Here is a 17482-nt window from a genome sequence, read left to right as displayed (position 1 = left end):
TTCCTTTCGGATTTGTTCTCTTAATTTGCTGGTAGTGTTCTGAGAACCGTCGAACTGGTCCGCAGAGTCTTCAGAGAATTTATCAAGATGAACAAAATTCCATTAACCAGCAGATACGGGCGAGCGACAGCGACAGGTGAAAGAGCTGAGCGAACGAGTGGAGAGCGGCGGCTGTGGAGGAGATCGGGTGATCGATCAATCCCCTGACCGGCCTCGGCAGTTCTCACATCCAGAACATGACTTCTCGGTGATTTACGACCCAGAGTCCGTGTTTCAGTCGAACCCCAGCTCTCTACACCTGTCATGTTCTTGTAATTGAATTGCCAAACTTCCTGATTGAATTTTGACCTTCCATCGTCCAGTCTGGGCGGACGCGGACGTCTCAATCTCGAAGTACCGCTACGTACAGTCCTATCTGCTTAACCTTTGGAATAATCCACTAGGAGCCTCTTGCGTCACCCGACTTCTGGGGAAATCTGGCACTGCGCAGGCAACATGCGGAGGAGGGTTTCAGCTCTTTGCAGAACTTCTCCAATACATTTTCCTAAAATGTCCCATACCTGGACCGGATAATCCAACCTCACTGCAGAGTTTGCCTAATACATTTGTTGAAACTGATCCCTGACCTCGAGCCAAACTTCTCCTCCTACGTGCGGAAGGTTAGTGAGTGACACTGACACCTGCGTGGGCTTTTATAGGCGTAATTCTCCAGAATGTAGGCTATAACCTTGTTGGCAGTCGTGGTCTCTGACAGCGTTTCATGTTGACATTTTATTTGCCATTTAACGTCTTACTTATATAATTCAAAATATGTGGCGTTGTCTGATTCCAGACAATTCAATAAAAGAGCTGACAAAAGTGTGTACTCAAAAAGCACATAAATCAGTCGTCGGCGGTGACTTCTGTTTGACATTTCGCGAAGACTCCTAGATTATCTGAATCGTAACTTAACGGACTTCTTCTTTATTTAAAATACAGTATGCTTGAACTCTACATTCACCATTTGCAAACTTTCTACAACTTAAAATACAACAAAAAGATTATTACAAGAAAAAAGGAGGAGAAAAAATTGTGAGAAATTTGAATGAACAACGGGTCGTCACTATTTGGAAATGTAACTACAAAACATGGGGTTTTCACTTATGGTAGGTAACTCTTAAAGCTTCAATGAATGCTAGACATCCCTTACTTACTTGATATTCTTAGCGATCGTCAGTAATTTATCACATCAGCTGAGTAATGGATAAGTTGACCTTCAGCTTCATTGACTGTGGTAGAGTAGCGTAGTTCTAGGTAAAACCTGCTACCGATACATTCGAACTGTCGCCTATAAATAAGTTTTAGACGTTGTATTCAATGAAATAAGCTCTCCTACTGCTCAATTGAAAGCTATCCAAGGCATAGAAGTGATTAATAGTTCAAAACCGATGAGACGATACACCTCGAAAGTGGTCCTCTGGAAGGTTATGACAAGTGTGAGAAAAAAGTTTTAATACGCAATGTAAGGTAGAAACGTTGATAATGTATTAGTCTACCAAAGTGTAACAACTCATCAAGTCTTGTATGATTCACAGTGGCGTAACCAAGAGGGGCGAGAAGGATATAACCTTCTCAGAACAAATTAACACCTATAAGTTTTAAGAGCGTAAAACTTGTTCGAAATATATCATAAAATTTTTTACTTTGAATGACGAATTAATTTATATTTAAATGTATACAGATTTATTCAATACACCCTGGTGTACTGTGCTCTTCACTCTAGCCCATCCAACCCCCAAAGCAAAGTCCTAGTTACGCCACTGGATAGCAAATATTTAATTTGCTCCAAATGCAGTGTTGTTTACTCCACTAGTTGTATCCGTATCGACTAAAAGAAAAGAATGTTCGGGGGAACATGGAAAAAGACGGGAAAAAGGATAAATTGAAAATGGTATAAAACTCCTAAACCGTATAATTCCGCCTATATGTTTTAAATGAATAAATAAAAGAATTTATTTCCAGCCAATATAAACACAATTCTGAAAATTATCATTTTTGGAAATTGACTGACCACTTTTACAAGTAGTGTGGGCAGTTAGTAAATTGAAAAAAAAAATATATATATGAGAGTCTAGCATCTTAGATTACTTTGAGCGCGTGATTTGGGTATCTACTCAAAATACTTATGCAATATTACAGTTCAGAAATAAATTATACACAATAAACAAATGCACAAGTGTGTATAATCTGTGTAGCATGTAATTCTCCAGGTTTGCTAGCAATCATCTTCTATTTCACCTTCATAGGTGATCCAGATCATAAACACTTTTGAGACATCCCTCTTACAAGTGCCGTAAGTAACGGAACACCTAGACCCACAGTATGGGGAAAGGTAGGAGATTTAGATACAAATCATCCATATCCATATTTTATAGAATATTCTGTAGACACGTTCTTCCTATCGACTCAGCATGTCTGATCCTGATTCATCCATATCCATATTTTATACAATATTCTGTACACACATTCTTCCTATCGACTCAGCATGTCTGATCCTGATTCATCCATATCCATATTTTATAGAATATTCTGTAGACACGTTCTTCCTATTGACTCAGCATGTCTGATCCTGATTCATCCATATCCATATTTTAAAGAATATTCTGTAGACACGTTCTTCCTACCGACTCAGCATGTCTGATCCTGATTCATCGATATCCATATTTTATAGAATATTCTGTAGACATGTTCTTCCTACCGACTCAGCATGTCTGATCCTGATTCATCGATATCCTTATTTTATAGAATATTCTGTAGACACGTTCTTCCTGTAGACTCAGCATGTCTGATCCTGATTCATCCATATCCATATTTTGTAGAATATTCTGTAGACACGTTCTTCCTATTGACTCAGCATGTCTGATCCTGATTCATCCATATCCATATTTTATAGAATATTCTGTAGACATGTTCTTCCTACCGACTCAGCATGTCTGATCCTGATTCATCGATATCCTTATTTTAAAGAATATTCTGTAGACACGTTCTTCCTACCGACTCAGCATGTCTGATCCTGATTCATCGATATCCATACTTTTATAGAATATTCTGTAGACATGTTCTTCCTACCGACTCAGCATGTCTGATCCTGATTCATCGATATCCTTATTTTATAGAATATTCTGTAGACACGTTCTTCCTGTAGACTCAGCATGTCTGATCCTGATTCATCCATATCCATATTTTGTAGAATATTCTGTAGACACGTTCTTCCTATTGACTCATCATGTCTGATCCTGATTCATCCATATCCATATTTTGTAGAATATTCTATAGACACGTTCTTCCTATTGACTCAGCATGTCTGATCCTGATTCATCCATATCCATATTTTATAGAATATTCTGTAGACACGTTCTTCCTACCGACTCATCATGTCTGTTCCTGATTCATCCATATTTTGTGGAATATTCTGTAGACACGTTCTGTTCTGTATACTCAGCACGTCTGATCCTGTTGCAGACGGAGCAGCGGATGTGTGCCGCGTGCTCGGAGCCTATCACCGACAAGTACTTGCTGCAAGTGAGCGGTCGGTCCTGGCATGCCCACTGCTTACGCTGCTGCGTCTGCCAACTCGCCCTTGACAGACAACCCTCCTGCTTCATTAAAGACGACTCCATCTACTGCAAGGCCGATTATGCCAAGTAAGTCTCGCACTCCTACACACATCTTAGAAAAACCTTACTTATGATATTTTATGAATATATTAATGAATACTTTATGATAAGTATTGTATGACCTTTTAATACTTACTTATGGATTCATGGGAACCATAATAAAACTACTGGAGTTTCATATTACTGTTATACTATTCTTTATTACATTGTTATCCGAGCATTAGTAGCCTAAACTTTAAATTAGGTTGGCCGAATAATAGATATGCTTTATGTGTATGATTGACAGCGAGTACCTCTAGAACAGTTTAGTTTTGGAATATATAATTCAGTATGCATTTATTGTTACGCTCCAAGTTTTATATAAAAATGTTACATAGATTTTTTTTGTATTTCCTTAGGAAAGTCCATAACAAAAAATAACTTAAAAAAATCTAAAAGTAATAATAAACAGAGTTGTACCGGTATATAGTTTAGAGTTTGATTTTGTAAAAAACTAATTTTATAAAAATAGAAAAAGAACAACGCTTTAAATATGTCCATTGGTTAGAGTTTAATCAATTTTAATGTAACTTTGACTTTAATGCTGTTTTATTCAGAAATATATTCAGAGACAACGTAGATCTGTTATGCTATCATTTTGTACACGTTAAATGTGGTATGTCTTAAAAATATCAAATGAGGTCGCTTAAAATTCACTCAATATAAAACGTTTAAATTAATTAATATTATTTTATATTAGTGTCCAAAGTAATACATATTAGCCGACACATTTCTGTTATAAAGAAGCAAATAGAAATGACAGTTTGACACGCGTTTTTACTTAAAACGCTTTAGAACAAGAGTAGTGGTGCAAATGTTGATACACTTTGACATTTAAGTGAAGTTTCCAAGCTTCCAAGCCTAGTGCAGCATATACGGATGTATTGCAGTGATTCGGATTTCACTCAAAATATATTCTACGATCACAACAATATATAGGAATATACTGCCAACAAAATTACGGCGGGCGATTACACATTTTCGAGTCAATGATCTAATGGCCTATTATCCGTAAAAGAAAATGGAGTGTGTTACAAAAATGATAATTCATTCCATCAACTGACTACGGATATGGTTGGAGCTTCCATACCACCGAACCAGGAAACCGCGAAGCGAGAAAGTTCTCAGCCTTTATCTGGAAGAACGAACACAAGTATTGTAGGTTAATTACTTGACAACTGGGAATACAATGTATTCCATGAGAATGTTGCTAAATTAGAAAGGACGTTTTTAGTTAGAATATAGAAGATCCATTTTCTGTGGATAAGAAGACGAAACACTCAGCCCATTGTTTACAAGTACAATGGCGGACGTGAGCCTACACATTAACTAGATGCACCAAGGCAGTGAAACATTTTCCAATCCCTAAGCAGACTAGGTGGGTTGACTAAAGTTTAGACTTATAATTATACCAGTTCAAAACATAAAACACTTATAATATTATATTATACAATGTGCGGGTTAATAACTACTAATATCACAGAAATATTTTCGTGAATATATATATATATATATATATATATATATATATATATATATATGGTATGAACAATGCTACAAAAGTGTATTAGGTGCTATAGAACCGATTCGCTATTATGTCGGGACTGTGATTCTCTAAGGCCATTCCGTGGAATTAGGAGCTATGGTATTAGGTGCTGTGACACAAACTCAGTTTTCGGTGCTGTGCCATTAGGAGTAATGAGACCGTACTACAATAAATGAATATAGCAGACGTGTGCTTTATCAAGAGTAATCGCTGTTTGGAGTTGCTGTATTCGCCATCGTGAGCGCGTGATGTACAGTCACGTGATGCAGGGTTGCTACAGTTTGGGGCCGCACATTCTAAGTGGGATATCAAAACAGTTTGTGCAGATCTGCCAGTCACTCGGAGAGCGGCCGCGGCGGCAGCGGACTTTCTACCGTCTACTTGGGTAAACACCGCGGGCCCGCGGCCACAAAGGCACCGCCACGACAAATTGAGAAGGTTACGAACGCATCTCCGCTATAAATATGCATAAGTCATCTTTGTCTGAGGTATCCGTCACGGGCAGGCACCTGTTTATCACTGACTTGACAAGCATTCTCGCCCATTCTTAGGTAAAGCTGGCCCAGAACTGTGGTGAATATCGGGGTTATAGCGTCGTCCGAGCGCAACCTGTGTTACCCGGCGTTCAAGTCTCCACCGCCAGGTCGCTCTCGTATCGTTAAAATGTTAACCTCCTTATTCTTAGGTAAAGTTGGCCCAGAACAGTGGTAAATATCGGGGTTATAGCGTCGTCCGAGCGCAACCTGTGTTACCCGGCGTTCAAGTCTCCGCCGCCAGGTCGCTCTCGTATCGTTAAAATGTTAACGTCCTTATTCTTAGGTAAAGTTGGCCCAGAACTGTGGTAAATATCGGGGTTATAACGTCGTCCGAGCGCAACCTGTGTTACCCGGCGTTCAAATCTCCGCCGCCAGGTCGCTCTCGTATCGTTAAAATGTTAACGTCCTTATTCTTAGGTAAAGTTGGCCCAGAACTGTGGTAAATATCGGGGTTATAAGCGTCGTCCGAGCGCAACCTGTGTTACCCGGCGTTCAAGTCTCCGTCGTCAGGTCGCTCCTCGTATCGTTAAAATGTTAACGTCCTTATTCTTAGGTAAAGTTGGCCCAGAACTGTGGTAAATATCGGGGTTATAACGTCGTCCGAGCGCAACCTGTGTTACCCGGCGTTCAAGTCTCCGTCGTCAGGTCGCGCCTCGTATCGGTACAATGTTAACGTTCTGATTCACTCCAGAGAATGTTGTACAAATAAAAAAAATATCAATATCACAAGCATAACGGTTATCATGGCCGGTTTATTTCAATTTTCTAATGATTATATAGTCCAAATGTGTGGTTTTATATAAAGTTCCTTAAAGTAAAAAGTCGCCTTTAAAGAAACTACTTTGAGAACAATGTCATCCTTCAGACATTTGCACTCCTTACTTTTGATCGTAATATTACGGGCGATGACTCATTAATATTAGACTAATAAATATGATCGCAACAGGATTTGTTTTTTTGTGAAGTGTATAGTTAGTAGGCTACAAAAATGTTTTGAAATATTGTTTTCTAAACAAACAGTAAAAATATTGAAAAACTAAACATATTTTGGATGCTTATTAATAATCTTATTTTTTGAATAAGACATCTCTCATTATTCAACTAATACAACTAGGTCGAAAAGAGTTTGGTTCAACATTCTTCTTGAGGAGCTAAAATCGAGATAGCCACTAGTACTGCCGGGCCTTATAGCAGAGAAGGTCGGAAACTACTCAAACTTCTGAAACAGAGGTATAAAAATATTTTACGGCATCCACAATGCTTTACAGACCTTTTCATCTGAAAATATGTCAAAGTATAAGTTGCCAGTAACAATGATAGTCTACCAGTGAATGACTCATAGAGTTAAATTGTTACACACAAACCATAAATGAAAGTCATAAAGAAATAAACAATTACGATTCCTTCAACTTTCAGACTTTCAACTTGATTTCTCGTGTACGTAGATATATACTTATAAAGGGGTTATGTTTAGGGTTTATTTATGACGATAATAGAGTCATGGAAGGATATACCAAAATAAAGCGCTTATAAAATCGTAATAGAACTGGACAAAGTCGACAAGTCATTTTTGTATTGGCAATAGAATGATCTTCTACTACATTTTTGTCGAAAATTCAAAATTGCAACTAATCTAATACAACTTTTTATTACAATATTTAAATAAAAACAAGAAAAAACAATAGGAATTGAGCATAACATTCTATCGTCCTCTTGGTGGTTTAATGTTTGATGAACGCATTTCAGAACCTTTAGAATCAGTTTCTCACTCAAGTTTGAAAATCTTTATATATTCGCGATAGCTGCAACTCCAGGTTGCATCCATATTTTAATATTGACCACAACACACAACATTACAACCCCACATCTTGAGGGAAACGACCACTCTTACTAAATCATGAACCCATCCGAATGTCTCAGCAGTTTCTGGGACACTCTGTAGGTGTGAGGGAGTCCATCTATCATACACCTCTGACACCCAGCTTTGTCCCCGGTTTCCCAGGCCGTCCCATCTACTCCCGTAGAGCCTCTAATAGTCTACCCCTTCACAGATGTATGGAGCTGGAGGCTGGCCGCTCTACTGGAACTGATACCCATTATCCTCCTATAACAGATAGCCGTGTAATCTTTTCACCTTTTTATTTCCCACTTAAACCGTCACGCCGCCCCATAAACCTGGAGAGACCTGAATCTTATTTATCACTCCGTGGTTTTTATAAATACGAATAATTTAAGGACCCATTGATTATTTTTAAAATTTACAAGTTTGCGTCGCATAAATTTGAATTGTATCATTATTATTTTTACGGATTTTCCTTAAATTAAATTTATTAAATTAATAATCGTCTAAACATTTTACTCGTTTTATTTTTTCATTGCAAGAGAAAAGTTAAATTAATCCACCTAACCCTGCCTAAGTCTTGGTTACGAGTAATAACTATAGTAAAACATGTAATAAAATACAAGGTAGGAGTAGGTACGCCTCTCTGCAAACCGCGTAGCAGGCAGGCTACGCTGAGCTAGTATGTAATATTTTAAGTCTGGACCTACATGTGCCACTACCGCGCATGTTACAATGCCATATAATTATACTCAGTTTCCTTACAAATTTATTTCCTCGTGTGATTTTCTCGTTGCTATTACCCATTACTCATGAATCAATGTAAAAATATACAACAACGCTCAAACAAATCCCATAAAGTAACATGCGTGTCACCATCGACCACGATGTTGCTTATATAGACGGTTTCATGCAAATCTGCAATCCTATTTTCATTCTTGAGAAATATTTTGGATAGACACAGACAGGCAGATGGACAGATAGATGGAATAAATTGTTTCAACCACTCGAGTGACAGGGTTCGCTAACGCTCAGCCAAAAACAATAGATTGTATCTCTACTGCATGTTATAAATACCCATTCAGTTATAATATTTAATTAAATTCATAGCCAATTACAACCATACTTTAGGACCTTTGTTCATCGATAGAACATTTGTATCTTGTCAATGCCATTCAGCATAATTTACGAAACCTCTTATCGAGTTTTAAACTGAATGTTGCACTATTTACCCGAATCTTTGCGTAAGTGTTATTACCTACAAACAATGTATATGTTTAGAAATAAAAAAATACCTTATAAAACAGTCCAGCGTCATATTCTGTTTGTTCCAACTTTAAAACACCTATCTTGTTTTTCTTTTTTAATCTAGATTGTTGGCGGGATATTTTTGGTTTGGTTTTACAATGTTTATATGCCTCTTCCTTTTTTGGTCACTCGGCCGAATTAAGCGTTCTCAGGTTTAATTTCTAAGTTATGAAAATCTTTAGACCTGCCATAATTTTTATCAGTGCATGTTAAGGGTATTATACAGGGTGTACATAAAGTCCTGCACGGGTATAATATTTTCTGAACGATAACAGATAAATAAACAAGATTTGGTACATCAATACTACACCTAAAAATCTACTTTTTGAAGGAACTATCAGTTTTCTGTAATATCATGGGGGACGTCCCGCAAGGAGTCAGAAGGAAATCTTAAATAGGAGCATAGGTCAATATGGACATCATTTTAAAGGGCTTATCTAGCAGAGTTTAATGCCGCAAACCGCACTCAAAAAGATTGATCCAGTACAAAATGGCGGCTGTTCAAAGATTTTACTTGGTTACATTTTATTAGTAGCCATAACCCCAGTAAAGCAAAACTGCAACCAAACAAATACTGCAGCTAACTACTACATTATGCTTGTCAGTTGTACAAAAGTGAATTATGACATTAGTTATCCTCAAGGGTTACAAATTTGGTCCTAATATATTGATAACGGGGAAAACCTGATAACAGTAACAATTAGAAATCTCAGCGACCTATGACGATCGGAAACACTTCCTGTTTTCATAAAGTGTTGAACAGTTCTCCCTACAGTTGTTCTAGAAATTGGCTGCCTCTCGTGAAAGTAGTCATTAAATTAAATGGCATGCTTCCTCGTGTGATCGTCTGTTATTTCCCCAACCAACCATCATAAGAAGTGTTATACGTTCACGTTCGTCAAGCGACATAGTGTAGTTGAAGAACTACAAGCAATACGACAAACTCTTTTGTACTAAAGCGCACTGATAAAATGGATGGACAGCACTGCTAAAACAAGAAAACTAGAATAGCCTACTATGAATAGACTGGCTAATAGGAAAGTCCTAAAGTCCTAACTGCGACCCAAGATAAGAGATTTCTAATTGTTACTGTTATCAGGTTTTCCCCGTTATCAATATATTAGGACCAAATTTGTAACCCTTGAGGATAACTAATGTCATAATTCACTTTTGTACAACTGACAAGCATAATGTAGTAGTTAGCTGCAGTATTTGTTTGGTTGCAGTTTTGCTTTACTGGGGTTATGGCTACTAATAAAATGTAACCAAGTAAAATCTTTGAACAGCCGCCATTTTGTACTGGATCAATCTTTTTGAGTGCGGTTTGCGGCATTAAACTCTGCTAGATAAGCCCTTTAAAATGATGTCCATATTGACCTATGCTCCTATTTAAGATTTCCTTCTGACTCCTTGCGGGACGTCCCCCATGATATTACAGAAAACTGATAGTTCCTTCAAAAAGTAGATTTTTAGGTGTAGTATTGATGTACCAAATCTTGTTTATTTATCTGTTATCGTTCAGAAAATATTATACCCGTGCAGGACTTTATGTACACCCTGTATAAGTGCATTATACGTATTTAGACAACAAAATTTGATTTTGGAATTATAACAAAACTCCTGAACAAAGTAGAAGGGTTGTTATTATAGAAAAAGTAAAACATTACTAGAAGTAAAGTAAAGTGATATTTTATGCAGTGGAAGCTAAACTTACGTATGGTTCAATTATTAAAGGAAATATTGGCCAACTTTTAAAACACAATTCTATTCGTACTCATGTCTTAATGTTATGTTGTTTTATATCGAACTCTTCATATTTGTTAACAAAAAATTAAAACAAACAAATGATATTTTTACCGAAAATGCATATATATTTTCAAATTAATGTAAATATTAATACAATTTGTTGATTAGTTTGTAATAGAATATCAGCAAGGTAGCAGCTAGATGAGTGTTTGTTAGGTATAGTTGGTGATAATAGTGCTACTATTGAATTTAGTGGTATCCAAGGAATGGAAGTCCAGAAAAAAGGAATCTTCTATATTTTTACGATCGCGATTGTATGGGAAAGAAGAAATAAAACATAAAACAGATATGAATTTAAAGGAATAATGAGCAAGAGATGTCTAGTATGAATTGCATAAAAGATGTAGTTCGTGTGCTAATTTCTTGAAATGGGTATGTTCCAGTTTAATAAGTAACCGCGAATAATCACTCTAATGACCCTGAATTTATTCTAATGATATACTTGGTGTCCTAGACGTCACTTCTTCCGCCAGAACTTTGAAGAATTGCTAATCTTTTTTGGTAATGTGGATATAATAACATCATCTCAAGACACGTTCATTTGCTTTTAAATATCCCTCCCTCATTCTCCAAAAAATATGGGTAAACAAAACTGAACATGTAAGAAAACCAATTTCTAAACGAGTGAGCAAAGATGAGTTGAACATGAGCCAGATCCAAAAACGGTACTTTATGCAAACTGTTCTAGATATAAAAATATTTAAATGATAATTTTCGCTAATAGTATTATCTCGGATGCTTTATAAAATATTATTATCTTTTCCGCAAATCCTTTTCACATAATACTTAAAAGTAGTTAAACTAAATACATTATTTTACTGATATTCTAGCATTCTCATATCACATATGAAGGTTTATAAGATAATATTTTTTATGTTTATGATCTTCTAAATATATTATCTAAATTAATATTGATTTTTTTTTATATGAGACGTTTATAAAACAGCATTCTCATCAGTACAGCCTTTATGTTTTTTACGTTTACTTACAAGTATCAAATCATATTAGTTAACTTCTTGCTCCAGTTTTTTTTATCAGAGAATTCAAAAATATTCAAAATAAAAATTTGCTATTTATTATTTGAATACATCGTCCATATAGTAAGATTTCTAATGTTTAAACTAAAACTATATTGACGTAATGGTATAACACTGCGTTTAAAATTTAACGTAAAATGCCTATAATCCCTGATACAAGACATTATTTACATTAGTTATTATATTTACTATCGGATAAACAAAATAAACAAATTCTTTAATTCCCACTTTTACGTTGCTGATGAACGTGCAATATTCCTACTCAAAGGATCTAGTACTGTTGTAAGAAATAAGACTTTCATGCCAATGGCAGAATTAACAAACATCTTTAATATATTTATTTATATATCTCCTTTTTCACATTTTTCAAATATTATGGACTTTGAAATTCCGTAAAACATGTTACGTTGCACATAAATATAACGTAACGTTCTTATAAAAGTACGGAATATTCACTAACGCATAGAAATTTACAGCGCATGCCAATTTAAGTATTTTAATTATTTAATCGTACGGTACAATACGAATTAGTACGATATTTGTGTTATTATTCTCTACCATGTTATTCTAACTATATATTACTCGCCATACCCATGAATGATCTATTATATTTGATGAATGATATATTGTAGGGTATATCTGAAAGATAGGGTTCTCCAAATAGAGCTCTAGAGCTTCGGGCAGACGTCTGCATGGTGAGTGGAGTGTGGTAGTGAGAATTCCGTGCAATGATCGTTTTGACAGATGATATGGGAAGGGACATATTGGCATTGACTAAGCAGGTGTTGGAAAAATTTAATTTCAGTTTGTACGCATGATGTCTCGTAAGCGAACTGAGCTACAGACTTATACATTTGCATGAAGCTTCGTTTCTATATGGGCAACATCTAGGTCGATGGTGGAACATGTCACTCCATAGGATTTGGCTGAGCATTAGTGAACATTGGTCTTATGGGTAACCATGACAGCAACTAGAAACTCGCAGAATATTGTAAATACGTTTTAGAAACTGTAATAATGATTGTCATATAACATTTTAACAAGTGATTTAATAACACGTGTAGTTATAGACTTAAAATTGTCCACGCAGACTTAGCGATACTTGATGTGGCGTATCCGACCTTGTCTAAATACCTGTCTTGTTACCTGTCGTGTTATAGTCCAAGAACTGCTACGGATGTTTCAATGAGACGAATTATAGAGCATGAGTTATTCCTTTTGATGTCCATAACTGATCTCAGATGAGTTTGGAGGAACCTCGAGGAATAAAGAACCAGAGGAACTCTGCCGGAAGTATGAGCGTACCCCTAGTGCTTTACTAGATACACTTATCAATATTTCCCTTTCACTTTTTCAAGATTGCCACCTTTAAAACCTTGTGGTGTGTGTGGAGGGGAGCGGTGTAGAGGGGAGGGAGGGCGTGAAGGTGGTACATTCCGGGCAGGGTCCCGCGGGATACCGTGTCAGTGATGACAAATGGAGCCCAAAACGCCAACTCACTGGGAACGTTTGCCCAACTAGCCAACACCCAGCGGTAAGAAAACATTCGCTTTTTTATTTCCCTCTCCGGCCACATCACACTCACAATGTGTGTCACTCGTTTATGTCTATGATCATTTATTTTATCTGGCCAGTCGATGCAGACAAATGGTCCACTGTTGCTGTTCCGCCCGTCTGTCCGCTCGTCTGTCTGTCTCTCGTCCGGCGTGCTCTTGTTATCTTACCTTCAGAATCGATCGATAACATTTCCCTGACGTGTGTGTTGGTGCTGTCTTTCGTACAAGTCAGGTCGAGAGCTAGCGAGCGAGCTTTAACATCCGCCTGGCTAGCAGTCCGGCACGACGTGATGTGTTGGTGCTGTCTTTCGTACAAGTCAGGTCGAGAGCTAGCGAGCGAGCTTTAACATCCGCCTGGGTAGCAGTCCGGCACGACGTGATGTGTTGGTGCTGTCTTTCGTACAAGTCAGGTCGAGAGCTAGCGAGCGAGCTTTAACATCCGCCTGGGTAGCAGTCCGGCACGACGTGATGTGTTGGTGCTGTCTTTCGTACAAGTCAGGTCGAGAGCTAGCGAGCGAGCTTTAACATCCGCCTGGGTAGCAGTGCGGCACGACGTGATGTGTTGGTGCTGTCTTTCGTACAAGTCAGGTCGAGAGCTAGCGAGCGAGCTTTAACATCCGCCTGGGTAGCAGTCCGGCACGACGTGATGTGTTGGTGCTGTCTTTCGTACAAGTCAGGTCGAGAGCTAGCGAGCGAGCTTTAACATCCGCCTGGCTAGCAGTCCGGCACGACGTGATGTGTTGGTGCTGTCTTTCGTACAAGTCAGGTCGAGAGCTAGCGAGCGAGCTTTAACATCCGCCTGGCAAGCAGTGCGGCACGACGTGATGTGTTGGTGCTGTCTTTCGTACAAGTCAGGTCGAGAGCTAGCGAGCGAGCTTTAACATCCGCCTGGCTAGCAGTGCGGCACGACGTGATGTGTTGGTGCTGTCTTTCGTACAAGTCAGGTCGAGAGCTAGCGAGCGAGCTTTAACATCCGCCTGGGTAGCAGTGCGGCACGACGTGATGTGTTGGTGCTGTCTTTCGTACAAGTCAGGTCGAGAGCTAGCGAGCGAGCTTTAACATCCGCCTGGCAAGCAGTGCGGCACGACATGGGTTCATAGCTCGCTGGTGATTTGGAAAACGGAATGGTTCGTTTTTAATTTATGCGATGGGTTTCATATATTTGTACTATGTGCACATGGAACTGCCAGGTGGCAGTAATAAAATATTAATTATTAGAATGTGTCTTTCAGTGATGTCAGAGAAGTAGGAAGATAGTTTAATTCAATTGAAAAGAAATTTAATATCCGTTCTCATGATAATAGTGAAAGATAGTTGTGAACGTTAAAGCGATGAAATTCTCCAAAATTGTAAGAATCTAAATAGCTTATGAAAGGTTTTAACGGAATGTGAACTGGAGCTAAACTCAACATTCACATACCAGTAACAGTTCGTAAAGATTCGTAGGCAAGGGATATTATACCTTCTAATGGTGTTAGTGGTAATGAGACAGACACAATATAAGCCAATAAGACAATCTCGTAATAATTAGAATAATTTCGGGAAATAAATCAGTCGTGGAGTGTTTATCAATCCATATTGATGTGTTTAGTTATATTTTACTTTTAAATCCTCTAATTCGGTAACGACCATGTACAAATAACACGTAGAATTCCCAGGCTATGATTCTTTTCTTGTATTAAATGGTGTTTCTATAATAATTATTAATCATTGAATCAGCAATTCAAAAATTAATAAAATGTATGTTCTAATTTTAAAATAAGTAAGTGTACTTAAAACTAAACCCACCTTTTATAATGTGGAACAAACATTTTATCAAGTATTGCATAGAAAATACATTTAAGTTTTGATAGTAAAATAAATTTCAGGAAGCGCTTCACAAAGAGAGCTCACAATCATGACAGATTGCAATTTCAACGATTATTTTAAATAGATTTTTGCTTTCGGTCTGTTTCTGGAAGTAGAATAAACAAAACTGTACAGTAGTACATTACTACGTATGCGTATACATAATTTCGTCCAGCTATAGGTCGAATGTGGAACCGATTTTTATTTACTCTTTTCGATGTTGGCTTGTTATATTTACAGGTCAGAAGTCCAGAGCCAATTCGCGTTGTACTAGAACACATTCTTATTTTCTTGGAATTGATAGAGAGATTTCTCATAAAAAATAAATCGATCTTCTTCCGCGTTAACTTTGGTGGAGGTTGAAAAAGGAAGGTATTCAAGAGGTTTAAAAATGTAAACCAGTCAGTTTTCTTAGATTATTTTTCCTAGCTTGGTACATGTATAAGACACGTTTAGAAACGCTACACCAGCTTCAGCTAGCCATATACAGATCCCTGACTTTGTCTCTTTATCAGACAGTTTGACTGTACTATGACATATTTTTGTAACAAAAAACTCAGGTTAATTGTATCAACTTAAAAAAAACATCATTAACCGAAAAAATATTCGCTGCATATAAAATCTTTTCGATACCCTCCTTTTCAACCTATACCAAAATTAATGCGGCTGAAGATCGATTTCTTACTTCATTAATAAAAAATTGATTTTTCTATTTCAAGTAAAGTCAGGTTGAGTGCACGAATTGGCTCTCCGGTCGCGATTAGTATGATCGCGGGCCTCCAAACATTTTTAAAATTTGCTAATTTGAGGCGAGTACATATTTTTGGCGCTCATGTTAAAGTTACACGGAGTATTTGAGTTGCAGCAAAAATAACTTGCTGTCATATCGACTAAACGTAAATACAATTTTATAAAATAATTCTGTTTTTTATGCAATGACTTTCTTGACTTTACCTACGATCGCCAATAGGTTAATATAAATACCAAAGGTACGAGAAAAGTTATTTAGTTCATGGTCTAACCTTCATCTTCTGAATGAAAACGTTTAAATATTTACTCCTGTATGGGTCCGCGTGATCTTTTCGTATTTTCAAAGGATTGTTTTTTAAACATTATGCAGTTAGAAATGTCGTAAGAAAATAAATGTTATAAACAAATTTTATCTGCAGTTATTGAATTAAATCACAGAACAGTTAAAAGCATGAACGCCATAAAACTGTATAATTCTAAACAAGATATTTTAAATTAAAAGTAAAATTTCTGATCTTCCTATCTTGAAGCTTATCCAAATATAATTAACTCAAAATATAAAATTTGCAGTTTACTACAAATCGTCTTTCCATCAAACTTCGTACTTCATAGAATAATTTATAACTTTTATACATTGCTCAAGATTTTTTTAGCTTACGTTTTTTCAATGTGTTGCGAATGTGTTACGAAAGAGTTGTGTTAGTTGAAAGAAAGAAAGAAAACATTTTATTTCACAATTATGTAATAATAAATTTGCCACAATTTATGACTGAGCTTGAACACCAACATAATAAAATATTACAAATATTTTTAATTTAGAGGATTGCAAGTACTTAAAACCCATACAAAACGAAATTTGGAATTAGGTACTCCTATGAATTACACCTATGTCGAGGTTGCTTTCAAATTTATAATACCAACATGCTACCTAACTCCAACTAGAAACTCTGGAGTGGTGCATTTCAGGAAAGTTGGTTGTTTACTGTATTCATGGTTTTCTGAAGAATTTCAGAAACTACCGGGTACAAATACAGGCCTTCTTAATAATTTCCAAATCAATCCCATTGTTTACCATTAATTGGACACTTATTTGCCTTATACGTTACATTGTTGCTCGGTCTGGCTTGCCAATAACATGCTATAACACCTGTTATTTCTAATAACAGTTATTCAAGATTGGATGTAATATTATTGTAATGGCTTGAAGAGACTTTTCTGTTACAACTAAAAGGAAACATCTACATGTACAAAAAATCATTTTGTAGAAATATTATAAGGCCACAAGAAAAGAATCTTGCAGTAATCATTTAAGAAATTGCTGATGGTTTATGTCTGATATAAAGTTAAAAAGAACTCAAACATAAGAATTACACATTTCGTTTTCATCTCTTCCTATTGTGCTTGTCTTTAACTGTGTATTATCTGGACGTTCTTTGCCCCTTCCTTGTTTGGTGATTGTTTCACAGTATTCCTTTTGAGTCTCTTTTCTTTCGGAACCTTTATAATTAATACGGACAAATATAATCCGTTTACACGTTCTAGACCTAGTGGGCTGTACCT

General features: G+C 36.8%; 1 protein-coding gene across 2 annotated transcripts in view; it reads left to right on the top strand.

The window, feature by feature from the left end:
- Positions 1-17482, top strand: part of LOC124356979 (LIM/homeobox protein Awh) — a 103060-nt gene that overhangs the window by 63860 nt on the left and 21718 nt on the right. For both annotated transcript variants that reach the window (XM_046808341.1, XM_046808333.1), the window contains exon 2: positions 3502-3683. In XM_046808341.1, coding sequence (XP_046664297.1) covers positions 3502-3683 — 182 coding nt within the window. The remainder of the gene's footprint in view (positions 1-3501; positions 3684-17482) is intronic.

This window comes from Homalodisca vitripennis, chromosome 1 (assembly GCF_021130785.1).
Source record: "Homalodisca vitripennis isolate AUS2020 chromosome 1, UT_GWSS_2.1, whole genome shotgun sequence".
Classification (NCBI taxonomy): Eukaryota; Metazoa; Arthropoda; class Insecta; order Hemiptera; family Cicadellidae; genus Homalodisca; species Homalodisca vitripennis.
The sequence above is the reverse complement of the archived record's forward strand: the minus strand, read 5'-3'. Positions and strand labels throughout refer to the sequence as shown.